Here is a 14,070-nt window from a genome sequence, read left to right as displayed (position 1 = left end):
AATCCAATCCAACCCAATCGCCAGGTACGAATGTAAATAACAAGGCGCAGTAAACGTATACACAAGAAGAAGAAAAGATAACGACTACGCAATACCCGCCTGAACGAATGGTACCTAGGTAGGACGTGCGGCTGAAAAGAAGGACAATGCGGGTATGATCATCCAAAGTGCACAAGTAGGCAGGTAAACAGTCCCTCAAGCTTTCCAAACGCCACAGAAAACCCAAGTTATCGTGAATAACAAGAAGAAGACGAGGAGAAACGTAAAGCAGTTCAGACGAAAGAAAGCACCAACGCCATCGCGCCATGCACCGCGCAAGCCTCACCCAACATGACGTCCTTGGCTTCTCTCTCCTTCCCTATCACGATATGGATCCATCGGACGCGCAACCCGGCGAGTTGAGAAATGTGGGGCGCGCTAACGCCCATCGTGTTTACCCCTGGAACCGACGTTCGTTTGAAACAGCGAGTTCGTGTCTGACAGGACCAATGACAGCTGCATGATGTAGCAATCTGCATCGGTTGTCTGGCATCTGGCATCTTCCTCGTTGGGGGCGATGATGGGTTCAAGGCTTTGATTTGCTGGTTGGCAGAGCTGATGTGGGCGATCTTAGGAAGGGGAGGTGGGCTTGGCGTAATGCGATGGGCGACGGGGAGGCCGATGGGGGACGATCGGTTTGGGAGTGGAGTGTTCTGATTATGCAATAGTCCTGGGCGATGGAAGAGTCTTTGTAGCACTGCGATTGTATGTACAAGAGAAGGTGTCTATGACTGGTTCATTCAAATGGTTCTACGAGATCTGGCTGCGAAAGTTTTGACATCTACTATTTCGCCCCCGCCTGAATCATCTCTGGTGCCTTCTTGACACCCACCACCTTCTTTGCCTCCATAATCTCCAGCCTGCTGAGACCCATACCGCTCAGGTATTCGTTGAAGCTGCCAAGGACCTTCTCAAGACCTTGTCTGAGACATTCTCTGGCTTCATCTACTTCAGGCACTTTCCTCCTCTCCGCTTCTGGCTTGCCGTTCGTCTCCTTGTCACTCCAATGGATCGGAGCTGTGTCCATGTACTCATCGATCTTCTTCAATGCAATAGTGAATATGCGCACTATGCTCGGGATTCCTTGGTGAAAGCGTCCTAAGCTGTCTTCAGCAAGAGAAAACACCGCAAGATTTGCCAGTGCAGTCGCGGCATTACAGACTTGGGAAAGTTGAGAATAAGGTGCGCCGAGAACGACAATGTTCGATGTGCGTTGAAAGGAATGCTGGAACAGTAATCCGACCGGGGAAGAAACAACCTTGTTGTAATAAGTCGTGAGGAACGACTCGGCTTCCCTGGCACCTTCTTGGGCCTTCTTCATTCCTTTGTTGATGGCTTCCCGACTGTATGCTTGCTGTGCGTTTCCTGGAGCGCTGTGTGACTTTGCAATACTGGCGGTTGCTGCTTCGACATGTTCCCACCTGGTACTTGGTTGTGGTGGCGCAGCAGCAATCGGCTTGTCGTCCTTCAGCGGTTGTGCGATACGAGGGACCAGATTGATAGGCCCAGTTGGCTTGTCTTGACCTGATGCGTCGCTGGGCTGGTAGGCTGGATCGAGACCAGCACTGACGCGCTCGATAAGCCACTTGAGCTGTCCCAGACAGAGATCCGTAACTTGCTGATGTGTCGGGGCCTTCTTACGATCCATCTCGCTGTAGATAGTCTTGCGGCGCTCGGGAAAGGCGTCGGTGATGAGGGCTAGCTCCCAGAAAGCAATGGCCTGGATTAGTTAGCAGTGAACGTAGTAATAGTATCACTCCATATCACCTTGACAGTATCTTTCTTCGACTTGAGTCCGTTCAAAAGGGATCCATTGGGGTCGGTAGAGTCGTTGGTGATGGGCACATCGTTCTTCAAGGGCTCCTGTGCGAGGTACACATCGAAGATCTTGTTGACAAACTCCCAGAGCACAACAAGAAGCGTTCCTTCTGTGACGAACATGAAGCACAGAGGCAGGAATGGGGCAAGACCTGTGGGCGTGGAAGTCTTGGACAAGCTCCAGAGGTATCGACTGAAGCTGTAGTAGTAGCTCCAGATCAGGTTCCGGGTTCCAAGGTAGTAAAGACAGAAACCGGCAGCTGCAATGACCGAGGTCAAGAAGGTCGACTGTGTTGCAATTCCTTTGAGTGATCTCGTGAGGACATGTCTGGGCTTGGGGCCCCGTCTTGCCGGGGTCGAAGTGGTCGCGTCACCCCGCTCCTTCTTAGGCTTCATAGCCTGCAACTCAATCTTGTCGTAGTCCCTCCACAAGTGTACCCCAGATTGTGCTGCTGATAGTAGGTAGAAGAGATAGCGCAGGTAGAGCGGCCTCTCGTTCAGCCGGAATCGCTCGTGCATGCGGCCGGCCTCGATGAAGTTGAGCCTGGCTTGGGTGCCCCGCGACCAGATATAAGTTTCGACAAATAGCATCGCGGAGAAAGCGTATGCAACAAGCGTAATCAGCGTCGCAGGACGGAAGAAGTATCTCGTGAACGTCTCGACTCGGGTCTCTGTTTGGCGGCGGCCAACATGCCACTGGGCGACGCGAAGGACGTAGATGGAAAGGGCGGAGAGGAAAATGAGGAGGGTCCGGATGCCAGTGAGGCCTAGAGGAAACCACAGCCATAGCACTGTTTCTGTTAGTAGGTGTGTCTGGATTTCATTCAGAGTCTCTCACTGTTATCCCATTCTCCCATCCAGCATGCGATCGCATAGCATAGCAGCAGCGTGTACCGACTGGCCTTGTTGAACCTTCGGTGCAGAGCTGGCGTCAGGTAGTCTCTGTATGGGCGCACTTGCGTTCCCAGCGGTGCGAGCGCCATGTTTGCGACAGGTCGGGGCGGAGAGAGCGTATGAGTGAGGAACTGGCTATATCATAGCAAAGAAACAAAAGGATGGCGTCGCGCCAAGAATGTATCGAACGCGCTGGTGCGGCAGTCTGGTGTACTGCAGCAAGAAAAGCTGCCCGACTTTGTCAAACAAACATTGTTGATCGGCGCAGCTACCACTTCGTCGCCGACAGCTGCACGCTTACCTAAGGGATCCGCTTGTGCCTTGAGCCATGTGCCCTAGCCGCGGTCCTTCGTCATCGCCGCAGGAACCACCGAGCACCAACCTCCAGGTAGCCACGATTGGACTTGCGTACTAGGTTGCAACAACCCCACACACGATCGCATAGCTCCAAACATCGTCCAGACACTCTTCTAGAAGATCATCGAGTGCCGCTTCTCTTATCCGGCACCATGTCGTTCCAACGCTCCAGCGCCCTCGAATCGCAACCCACGACATGGCGAAGGGACGACGATCCGTCATACGCCGATGACCCAGAGTTCCGCGACTTCGCCGACAAGCTTTCCGACGACCTCTTCGCCCTGACCCGCAATGTCGCCCGCCTGTCGCAAGAGACGGGCAAGCTAGGGACCAAGCACGAGACCGCCCGTGTGCGCGAGCGCGTGAAGACCACCGTCGAAGAGACATCGGAGAAGTTCAAAGAGCTTGGAGAGGGACTGAAGAAGATCACCACCTGGCCTGATGTCGGGGTATGGATACCTCGTTCTTGAGATGGAAGCCGATAGCTAACAGACCACAGCCCTCGCAGAAGTTCACGCAATCGAAGCTCCAGCGCGAATTCAAAGCAACACTCACCGAGTTCCAACACCTCCAGAAGCAAGCGCTAGAGAAAGAGAAGCAGTCGGCACAGGCGGCGCGCACAGCCCTGCAAGACGTAGCATCGCCAAGCGAAGAGCGGGGAGGAGATTTTGGACAACAACAAGAGCAGGAGCAGCTGCGCTTGGCGAACCAGGATGAGGTAGACTTCCAGGAGTCGATGATCATCGAGCGCGAGTCTGAGATCCGCAACATCGAGCAGTCGGTTGGGGAACTCAACGAGCTGTTCCGTGATGTTGCGCATATGGTGCATGAGCAGGGTGCTCAACTCGACATTATCGAAGAGAACGTCGAGGTCACGCATGACGCGTCGCGAGGTGCACATGTGAACCTCAAGCAGGCGAGTAATTATCAGAAGAGCGCGAGGAGTAAGGCTTGTATCCTGCTGCTCATTCTCGCTATTGTTTTGGTCATCATCATTCTTGCTGTCGTTTTGGACTAGACGATACTCACATCACCTCTGTCTTGTTTGGTTCTATTTGGTTTCGGCGTTGCATTGTACATTTGGGGGGACCTTATACCACGGTGCATTTCATTGCAAATGTCTGTCGTTTTCGAATTGTGTTTTTGCCAAATATGCAGTCTGGTCGTTTATTTTATGTCATAAGGTGGCACTTTGTTAGCCATGTCGTATCTAATTGATGTTCAACATTCCCTCTCTCACTATTGCGTGTCCTTCCTGCGTCGGTTGCTCGCTCCTTCCTCCACGTGCGTGTTTGGCCAGGACTCACCTCAACGAGAAGCCGCGCTACGAAACTTTCTCTCACTTCACACAACCTCCGACAACTGAGTACCAGCTGACGTCTCTATCTTGACGCCGTTCGTATGTTCACGAACCTTTCCAACGCCATCCGGGCTGCTGAAGAGAGTGCCTCGTCCGGAAATCGCCACCTGGGACTCGGCGGGGGTAAGTACGACGCACCGCCTCTCTTGCTACTTTTCTGATTCCCATCACAGTCCTACCCTCATCTTTCGCTATGCAGAGCCTCGTTCCCAAGGACGGACCAGCTCTCCACAAGAGCGGGCCACTTTGGCACAGGTATGCAACCGCCATTGGTATGTGAATGGAATCTAACATATGTCCAGTGTTGCAGCACAACGAGGGACTCCCGTCAACGTTATCATCGAGGTCGGCCCAACCAAGATCAAGTACCATGTCCAGAGGCTCTTTTTGACACACTACTCCGATTACTTCACCAAAGCACTCAGTGGGTCATGGAGAGAGAGTGAAGACGGAGTGGTACGGCTTGTCGACATTGAGCCTGGCGTCTTCAATCTATTCTTGGAGTGGCTGTATACCCAGACTCTTCCCGCCCCCGAAATCACGTACGCGAACGGCTTCATCAAAGACAATGACTGGCTTATCAAGCTCTACGTATTTGCCGATAGGTTTGCGGTATCAGCATTGCGGACAGTCATGAACAGGAGGATCGTTATGGGATCTCAGATTATCAGGTCGGCCGCTTGGCGCTACCATCACATCATCTACGCTTTCGACAATCTACCACCAACCGATCCTCTTCTGGACTATCTCGCGGATAGATATTACATGGATGGGCCATCTATGGATGACAGTGTCGAAGCATCAAGTATGGCAAACAACTTATCGAAGGAGTTCCTCGTACGTTTCTTCAAGAGGGTGAGTCTTGAACGTAAGAAGGGTGGCAATGAGGCTTCGGGCATCTTCAACATGGACTACTGTACCTATCATGAGCATGCGAAAGATGGTGACAAGGGTTCCTGTCCTTCCAAATTATGGCTTGACCCCAAGAAGCTTGTATTGGGCCGGCTACATTAGGAGAAGGATCTCAACATGATGAGATGGCTCAACAAAAACATGGAGGATCGAAGGTGGTCATTACCTCGGTTGTCATCTGCCTGACTGGCACTGCTCTATATACGGGTATCTACTCAACATTCGGCGTTTAGGTAGTAATAAGCGCTCTATGCGCTGTTGATGGGTTCGCCCTTCTCATCAATCAAACTCTCTTCAGTCTTGACTGGACCTTCACCAACACCTGTCAAGATGACTCTGCTAACACCCTCCTCCAAGAATGTGATAGCGGGACCGGCGTCAAACTTGACCTTCTCGAGCGCATCGGCGTTGGCCTGAACAGCTTGACCCCTCTCGCCTTGCCATCCATCCTTCTCATTCAGGATCTGCTTGAACAGACCGGCAACCTCCTTCTCGTTCTCCTCAAGGTAGTACACAACAGCGTTTGGGCCCGCATCGAAGGTGTACGCAGCGATGATCTTGCCAGCCGCAGCGTTGATGCTCTCAACAACCTTGATAGCCGCTCGGGAGACATCGTTCAGGTAGAAGATCGGAGGGAAGGTATCGAGGCAAGTAGCGTGGAAAGAGTTGCTGTCCATCATGGTAAGCTTGCCAAAGGCCTCGAAGTCCTTGTCCTGGATAGCCTTCTGCATCTCCTTCATGCGCTTTGGGACCGTCTCGGTAGCTCTTGACTGGAAGAGGCTAGATGTAGCAACAGTGATCTGCATACCAGAGGTACTTGACACACCCTTCTTGGCCGCGCTAACAACCAAGATAACAGCCCGCATGTTGGGCCAGTGGCTCGCAGGCGCAACCTGGAAAGCCACACTATCACTACCATCCGAGGCGGACCCTTGCTCCCAGCCTACATATCCGCCGAAAAGCGATCGGCACGCGGAGCCAGAGCCCTGCCTCGCGATGCGGGAGAGGTCGGTCGGCGAAGAGGGGAGCTCGTAGAGGTTTGCAATTGCGCGGACAAGAGCAGCGAAACCGGCAGCCGAACTAGCCAGTCCAGCGGCGGTGGGGAAGTTGTTCTCGGAAACGATGCGCAGAGGTAGGTCGGCGAGTTTAGCGAGGCTAGAGTCCTTCTCCTCGAGCTGCTTCCTCAGTGCCCTCAGCTCCCTGAAGCACGCTTGTGTCCTAGCACCAGAAACATCCTGCGATTGGCCGTTGAGGAGAAGCGTGTCTTCTTTCGGGTAGGTGGACGAGCACGACGCGGTGGTGTGGGTGCGGAGGTCGGACTGCGCGAGGGTGACGCTGAGGGAGGAGTTGGTGGGGAGGTTGAGCTTGGGGTCGCGCTTTCCCCAGTATTTGATTACCGCGATGTTGACCGGGGCGGTGGTGCTGGCACGGTGGATGTCGGACATTTTGACGCTTGCTATAAGAGAAGGAAGGGAGGGAAAGAAGCAAAACACAGAGGGTAGCGGTGAAAGTCAAGGGGGCTTGGTGGGGTTTAATGTTTATATGCAGGGTCTAGTTGGATGCGGTCTAGAAAGCGCGGATCTAGGACAGTGACTCGAGACAGCGGAATTACTTGCGCGATGACAGGTTAGACAGGTTATATCATGAAATTGACCGTCTACTACAGATTATTCTCCGGTGGTAGAAAGACATACACCTTGACGCTGTCCAAAGCGGTGGAGTGCGGTAGTTGAAGGCCAGCCAATCAGACGCACCTGATTCCCGCAAAGGCCCGTGCCCAACATTTCTCGATGGCTTCCGTCACCATCCCGAGTTTCTCGGAACCCGACAAAACCAACCTCACACATCTCCACCACAATGTCCTCGCAAGACGACCCCGCAGCCGCCTGCCCCGTCGACCACAAGACACGCGAAGCATGGCTCGCCCAAGCCCGCGCCCAAAACGGCACCACACCACCAAATCCCCATAGCACACCCATCCCAACACCCGCCGCCGCCTCCGCCGCGCCAGCACCCTCCCAATCCGCCGTCCAGCAATCCTGCGACTCCTCCACGCTCGACCAAAGCACCACCTCCCCACCCCCAAGCAGCACAAGCATCCTCTCGCAAATACGCCTCGGCACCGACCGCGAAGTAAGCACAATACCACGCGCCCTACCAGACCAAATCGCAACACAACCCGCACCCAATGCACGACCAGCAAACAACGAGCGCGACACGGGCTCCGACAAAAAAACCGGAAACTGGATCTACCCGTCCGAGCAAATGTTCTTCGACGCCATGCGGCGCAAATCCTACGACCCCTCCGCCCCTGACATGCGCACCATAGTGCCCATCCACAACGCCGTCAACGAACGCGCATGGCACGAGATCAAGAGCTGGGAAAGCGGGCGCGGGGCTGAGAAATGCGGCGGGCCTAAATTGGCGAGTTTCTCTGGGATGAGCACGAGTTTAACGCCGCGGGCAAGGTGGAAGAGTTTGATGGGGTATCAGCCGCCGTTTGATAGACATGATTGGGTGGTGGATCGGTGTGGGACGAAGGTTGAGTATGTGATTGATTTTTATGCGGGCAGGGATGAGGGGAAGGTGGGGAAGGCGTTGAATTTTTATTTGGATGTTAGGCCTAAGTTGAATAGTTGGGAGGGGGTTAAGATGAGGATTGCGAGGTTTTGGGGGTTTTAGGGATGGAAGACGGGGGAGAGATGGGGGTTGTAGGATAGATTTTGTATATATGTATGATTAGTTGACTTGGAGTGGGGTATAGACAGGATCTTGATGTTGATGAGTATGGATAGATGTATATATATGAACGCGAACGGGAATAGAGTTAATTTCGCTCAAGAAGGGAATCCTGCGCCTGTAACGCGCAGTCGACGCTACCATACGCCTCCATGCGCCATGCGTCCATCTGAGAGTCAATTATATCCCCGGAACAACTGTCTCTAAGAACCTCTCCTCCCATCTCTCAACATCGAGATACGTACAGCCAAACGTACGACAAAGTCTATCCCTCGTCAAAACCAGAACGCATTCATCCTAACCATCTCCTAATCTAGTAAACATCCACGCCCAACTTCCTCAACTTATTACAATTCTTCAACTCCATATTCCGCGCCTTATTCATAGCCTCCTGATCAACACTAAACCATCCCTGTGCCTCTTCCATCGCCCTCCTCTGCCTCACCCTCTCATTCTGACACCTCGTATTCGTAATATGCACATACTGATTCTCAGCTATATCATCCAACTTGCGCCACTTCTTCGGCGTGTAATCATGCACTTCCTTGGGGTCGACGTAGTAATCTATCTTTATCCGCGTGGACACGCGCTTGAGTGTGTTGGGGGAGCGCGGAGTTTCGAAGACGAGGTTGGGGCTTGCGGAGGTGGAGGTTGAGCCGGAGAAGAGGGAGGAGAGGAGGGGGAGGACGAAGAGGAAGAGGAGGGGGAGCAGGTTGGCGAAAGCGGAGGAGAGGTTTTGTTGGCCTTCGCTGCCGGGGGGGACGGCGGTGCCGGGGCGTCTGCGCGGACGGCCGCCGCCGAATTGGTGGACGCGGACGCCGGGGCCGCCGCCGAGGTTGAAGACGAATCCTGGGCCTGTGTCCATGCCGCCTGTGGTGGTGTGTTAGTTTGTTGTCGTCTTCTTGTTGTGCAGTATAACCTCGACAATTCAAGACCGAGGTTTCTGGGCAGAGGAAAACGTACCAAAAGGCCCCCCAAACGCACCCCCAAAGAACTGTCTAAACAACTCTTCAGGCGTCATCTCCTCCTCAAACCCACCCCCTCTCCTCGCAAACCCATTCCCAAACGGACTCGCACCACCCCCTCCATTCGCACTCGCATGCGCCCGCGGATCAAACCGCGCATCTGGATCCCCGCCAAACTGATCGTACTTCTTCTTCTTATCCGGATCGCTCAGCACCTGGAACGCCTTGCTGACCAGCTTGAACGCCTCGTCCGCGCCGTCGTACCCGTTCTTGTCCGGATGCGTGAGGAGGGAGAGCTTGCGGTACGCTTTCTTGATGTCCGAGTCTGAACAGCTGGCTTTTACTTCTTCCAGGCCGAGGATCTTGTAGTAGGCGGTTGGCGCGCATGATTTGATGCGTATTACGGCGGCTTTTTGCTCGACCGTGAAGGCTCGGCCGGCGCTGCCGTCGTGGTGGTCTCGCGATTTGGCGTCGGAGCCCGAGGTTTTGCCTGACATTGTGTCGTGTGTGAGAGGCGGTTTGTGGGGTATCGGTGTGTTGTGGTGGGAGATTGTGCTGCCGGGGCAGGCAGCGGTGGGGGTGGGAGGCCGATGCGCAAGTGTGGCCGGCTGGTGATGATGTAGCGGTGATGGCGATGGGTGTGCGTGAATTGAATATCGTCCCGTGACGGGGTTGTGGTTGTATTAGACGTTAAAGCGTTATCTGTTGTCTGTCGAAGTTCGCGAGTCCCGGAGGCCAGTTTCCATGTGCTGGGTTGGCACGGGCGGGCGGTCCACTTGCCGGACCAACGTCATGGTCTTCACCCAATCTCAACCCATGTACCCTTCTGCGCGCATTTGTTCCTGAGCACTGGACATATTCACCCATCGGTCAATTCTTGTACGCCCTTCTCTAGCGCACACGAACTCCACGATGCCCGAACAACCGAAAGCCTCCATGCTGCAATCGCTGAGGAATTGGGGAGGTACGTCCATCCTGTCACTTCCTGATTCACCTTGTCGCACGTGCCTCACATTGTCTTGTACAAATATCGAGGCAAGGTCACTAACTCAATCCTTTTTGTACAGAGAACTCCGTACCGCCAACACTCCTCGCCACCCTAATCACAGCCCAACATGCTCGTCCATTCCAGTTCTTTCCCATGACGTTCACACCCGTCTTGCTCTTCTCCTCCTACCTGAACTTGAGCAACTACAAGACCGATGCTGCTGGTATCACGGCTGCATGGAGTGGGTTGTATGCATTGCTTGCTATGCGGAGAAGTCAGGTACGTTTGAACTATCCCTCCACGTCCAAGAATTCTTTCATCGGACTACATTGAGAGTGGCAAAATCTAACCAAACCCAGGGCATCAAGAACAAGCTCAGCGCTCGCGGCATAGTAAGAGGAGGCTCACTCGCTCTCTGCGCCATCAACGTAGCAGGTTGCGGTCTAGCCTACACATTCGGCAAGCGGGAAAAGGAAGAGAAGAAAGCATAGAGCTCGACAAACGCCGTCATTTGTAACATTATGTATCCCTAAGATTGTAATCTCTAAAACTAGTCATACGATCTTGCAATGAGATCTATCAGGTGCAGCCCATCTCAAAGACGCCGTCGCTATGCTGAACAATCGACATCATTTGCGAGATACCTTATTAATCCCAGGCATCACCCCAACCTTCCTCTTCTTCTTCAGCTTTCGGCTCTTCTTTCTTGACCTCTTTCTTAGGCGGCACGATGACCTTTCTCGTCGTTCCTGTCGTACTTGACCTGCTTCCAACCGCTGGCCTTGCTGCCTTTGCTGCTGGTGCTGTTGATTTGACGAGACCCTTAGGAAGAGCGTTCTTTGTAGGCTTCTTCGCGTTCGATTGAGCTGCCAACCATCCTGCGAAGTCAGGCTCGCCCTTGTCATCGTATGACGTGGTAGATGCTGGCTTTGATACGGCTGGCGTACCCCATGGGTCCTCTTCGTCTTGCGGTTTTTCCTCTTCGTCAGCGAAGCCGCCCCAGTCATTGTTGAAGTCTTCTGCCTCGTCATGAAACGCCGCTGCTGGATCTGGTGATTTGATGGTAGGAATTGAGGCGGTACTCTTCGCGCTATGAAGAGTCATTCCGGGCTTTGTTGCTACAGGGACTGGTGGTTTGCTAGTTGTTGTGGTAGCTGGTGGTACAGACGACGATCTTTGATCCGCTGCTCCATTGGTTACAGAGTTGGCCTGCATCTCGCCGCTTGTAGATGCTAACTTGTTTGTGAAGCTTGAAATGGCCCAGCCGGCCCACGAGGTATCGTTTGCAGGTGTCCCGATTCGTGGGGTAGGTCCCCCGCCAGCGGCGAGACCTGGTGATGGTAACACGGTATCCGGCATTGTGACCGCGAATTTGCGGATCCGTGCAATGTAGATGTCAACACTCTTCTGTGCTTGGTCGCGAATGAGCTTCTCCTTATCTACCAATGAAGGACACATGATAGGAAGGAGCTTGGTCGCACAATCATCTTCCGTGAAGAGATCGGCTGTTGCGGCCAGTGCAAGCAGCGCAGCGTTTCTAGCGTGTACGAACGGGTCACGTAGAGAGCGAGAGAAAGCTGCTGCGAGGACTTTGGCTCGGCTCTGTCAATATGTTAGTGTCTATTTTGCACGTCGAATGTATCAAGACGCACGCTAGCTCCCAAGTTCCGCGCAATCTTTCCTAGACAGATTGTAGTGTTGGTCCGAATACCGGGCTGTTCATCGTTTGCGGTCTTTGCTAGATGGCGAAGAAGCTCGCCATTCACTGTTCTGTCTGATAACTTGGGTACCACAGTAAGAATAGCTTTCACTGTCTGTTCTCTCACTACCGGTGCAATGTCCGAGAAGCCAGTCACCTGATGATGTTAGTATTTCATTCAGGAAATTGAAGTGGCGCTCACCATCTGGGGAAAGATCTTATCGTTCACAAGCTTCTGAGGTAGATGGTCGATCATGAGCGGCAGGTTGTCTAACAAGCAGACCCGTATCCCTCGATCTGGGTTTGCGAAAAGCCGTACAACAACCGGTGTGATTTGAGTTTCGTACTCCTCGTCCGAAAGCTTCTGTCCTATTTGCATGACAGTACTGAATACCTTGGCACCTCCCCCTCCAAACTCGACAGACTTCAGTAGTTCAGGAAGTACCTTCATCTTGAAGAAATCCGCCGGGAAGTCGTCCGCGACCGCATCGAGCTTCCTATGATCGGTCAGCATACTGGTTGGAAATGGATTCTGGAACCACCTACCCGAGTAGCTCATTCCGCTCGTCCTCAGCTTTCAATCCCAGATTCTCAATGTCGTCCGTCACTTGAATCAATGGTGTTTGGAAGAAGCCTCCGATGCGCTTTCCCTGATCCAAAAACTGGCCCACGCTCATACGCGACTTTGGGTTTGGGTTGAGGAGGCGTTTGTATGATTGGTGCATGCTTGGTGGAATGCTCTTCATTTGCCCTAGCTGGTCGCTGCTGTTGTAGCTGCCGTTGAAGACCTCGAAGATAAGGATACCATAGTTGTATGCATCTACGGCGTGTGTCGGGTTCTGCTTGACGACCTCCCACCCTCCCTTGGAAACTTCAGGAGCCATGTACCGTCCTGCATCTGGTATGAGACCACCGTAGGTCGGTATTATGGAATCGTCTTCCTTCACAGAGCTCAGCGCATCGAAGCCGCCAAGCTTCCACTCGCCGCTTTCGCTGAAGAATATCGATGCTGGGCGGATGCAGCCGTGAATCGACGCAGCATCGGCATTCACGAACTTGAGCGTCTTCGCAATGTTGTGTAGCCCCCATTTCGTGGTCTCTTCTGTCAGACTCTTCCTCTTAACATGCCAGCTGAGTGGGCTTAGTCGTTCGGTCGCGATGTAGATATATGTCTCCGTCTCTACCGTGTCCAAGACCTTCACGACTCCTGGATGACGCAGGGTGCGTAGTTTGCGGAGCGCATTGCGAGCGAGGGGCAGTCGCGACTTGTTGGCGGTTATGTCGAAGGAGAAGATGCTGCATTTGGAGCCGTCTTCCTAGCAGGCGTACGTTAGCAAGCGTTCGCGCACAGGCAGACCACCGGGCCATACTCGCTTTGTGCCGTTGTGCAGTGTCCAGATGGAGTCGTTCAAATCGACCCGATCCCCAAACGTGTAACCAAAGGCCGGGCCTTGCGATATCGCAGACGCGACCGCTGATTTGAGAAAATTCATAGCAGCGGCTTGGAATAATGCGCTGCTGTAAACTTGGTGAATCTGTACAGCAAGCACATGCAAGTGCACGTAGAGGCCAGATGCGCCTGCCCCACCGGATCATCGGCACGTGATAGCGCGATCCACGCTCAACGCACAGCCCTGGCGCCCTTGATTCTTTCCGTCCTCAACACCGGATGACACAACAACGGCGCACTCTCGCTTTTACCTGCCACCTCGCATCCTTCTCTCACCCATACGCATGAGAAATCACAAACTCCGCATGGCTGCTCGCAGGCTGTCCTCACATCGTCTTCTCCCGTATGTCGCGCGGAAGCGGCACCTTGTCCTAGACGCGTCTCTCCGGACTAAGCCCACTCTACTCCGAGTCGGGTCAGCGGACTGAACCATACAGCCAGTAAGTACCCATGTACTGACACCTGACACGGATCCTTTCTCCCATGATGACCATTGGTAAAAGGTTAGATCGCTGAGAACACTGAGATGGTTTGCCTTTGCGCCTGCTGCGTGGCCTAGTATGTCGCGGCCTTCACTGTTTGCGCGTGCTTGCCCGTTGAAGAAACAAAGTGGAAGCCTCCAGTGCAGCGAAATGCTGCCATGCAACAAACAAACTGAACAGAACGGATCCACCTCGTTCATTGTCGATTGACTTTTTCAACGATGATTTAAAAGTACCCGCTAATATTCATGTACTATTGCAGGTGCTAGCCTTCTACCTCCGTCCAACATTTCAAATGGAACATCATGAGAGCGAACAACAGGCGCCTTCTGAACCTCGTCTCAAGCTGCCACATCATGATCGGCCT

At 53.5% G+C, this 14,070-nt stretch overlaps 8 protein-coding genes across 8 annotated transcripts; 4 read left to right on the top strand and 4 right to left on the bottom strand.

The window, feature by feature from the left end:
- Positions 1 to 823: 823 nt before the first annotated feature.
- On the bottom strand, positions 824 to 2,840 carry J4E83_006391 (uncharacterized protein; the record flags this gene model as incomplete). The annotated part of the gene is made up of 3 exons (XM_049333304.1): positions 824 to 1,759; positions 1,807 to 2,648; positions 2,696 to 2,840. 3 exons carry the CDS (start codon positions 2,838 to 2,840, stop codon positions 824 to 826), a joined length of 1,923 nt encoding a protein of 640 aa, XP_049187480.1.
- A 420-nt stretch (positions 2,841 to 3,260) lies between these two features.
- Positions 3,261 to 4,126, top strand: J4E83_006390 (uncharacterized protein; the record flags this gene model as incomplete). The annotated part of the gene is made up of 2 exons (XM_049333303.1): positions 3,261 to 3,557; positions 3,608 to 4,126. 2 exons carry the CDS (start codon positions 3,261 to 3,263, stop codon positions 4,124 to 4,126), a joined length of 816 nt encoding a protein of 271 aa, XP_049187479.1.
- Positions 4,127 to 4,509: 383 nt separating this feature from the next.
- Positions 4,510 to 5,482, top strand: J4E83_006389 (uncharacterized protein; the record flags this gene model as incomplete). The annotated part of the gene is made up of 3 exons (XM_049333302.1): positions 4,510 to 4,591; positions 4,642 to 4,723; positions 4,771 to 5,482. The coding sequence occupies 3 exons, from the start codon at positions 4,510 to 4,512 to the stop codon at positions 5,480 to 5,482; spliced, it is 876 nt and encodes a 291-aa protein (XP_049187478.1).
- Positions 5,483 to 5,628: 146 nt separating this feature from the next.
- On the bottom strand, positions 5,629 to 6,825 carry J4E83_006388 (uncharacterized protein; the record flags this gene model as incomplete). Its single annotated transcript, XM_049333301.1, has 1 exon — positions 5,629 to 6,825. The coding sequence occupies one exon, from the start codon at positions 6,823 to 6,825 to the stop codon at positions 5,629 to 5,631; it is 1,197 nt and encodes a 398-aa protein (XP_049187477.1).
- A 412-nt stretch (positions 6,826 to 7,237) lies between these two features.
- Positions 7,238 to 8,062, top strand: J4E83_006387 (uncharacterized protein; the record flags this gene model as incomplete). Its single annotated transcript, XM_049333300.1, has 1 exon — positions 7,238 to 8,062. The coding sequence occupies one exon, from the start codon at positions 7,238 to 7,240 to the stop codon at positions 8,060 to 8,062; it is 825 nt and encodes a 274-aa protein (XP_049187476.1).
- Positions 8,063 to 8,432: 370 nt separating this feature from the next.
- Positions 8,433 to 9,581, bottom strand: J4E83_006386 (uncharacterized protein; the record flags this gene model as incomplete). The annotated part of the gene is made up of 2 exons (XM_049333299.1): positions 8,433 to 8,989; positions 9,083 to 9,581. The coding sequence occupies 2 exons, from the start codon at positions 9,579 to 9,581 to the stop codon at positions 8,433 to 8,435; spliced, it is 1,056 nt and encodes a 351-aa protein (XP_049187475.1).
- A 415-nt stretch (positions 9,582 to 9,996) lies between these two features.
- J4E83_006385 (uncharacterized protein) lies at positions 9,997 to 10,563 on the top strand (the record flags this gene model as incomplete). Its single annotated transcript, XM_049333298.1, has 3 exons — positions 9,997 to 10,048; positions 10,152 to 10,351; positions 10,432 to 10,563. 3 exons carry the CDS (start codon positions 9,997 to 9,999, stop codon positions 10,561 to 10,563), a joined length of 384 nt encoding a protein of 127 aa, XP_049187474.1.
- A 157-nt stretch (positions 10,564 to 10,720) lies between these two features.
- Positions 10,721 to 13,264, bottom strand: J4E83_006384 (uncharacterized protein; the record flags this gene model as incomplete). Its single annotated transcript, XM_049333297.1, has 5 exons — positions 10,721 to 11,674; positions 11,725 to 11,928; positions 11,974 to 12,268; positions 12,318 to 13,087; positions 13,142 to 13,264. The coding sequence occupies 5 exons, from the start codon at positions 13,262 to 13,264 to the stop codon at positions 10,721 to 10,723; spliced, it is 2,346 nt and encodes a 781-aa protein (XP_049187473.1).
- Positions 13,265 to 14,070: the final 806 nt, after the last annotated feature.

The sequence above is a fragment of the Alternaria metachromatica genome (assembly GCF_023757995.1).
Source record: "Alternaria metachromatica strain BMP 0045 chromosome Unknown scaffold_14, whole genome shotgun sequence".
In the NCBI taxonomy this organism is placed as follows: Eukaryota; Fungi; Ascomycota; class Dothideomycetes; order Pleosporales; family Pleosporaceae; genus Alternaria; species Alternaria metachromatica.
The sequence above is the reverse complement of the archived record's forward strand: the minus strand, read 5'-3'. Positions and strand labels throughout refer to the sequence as shown.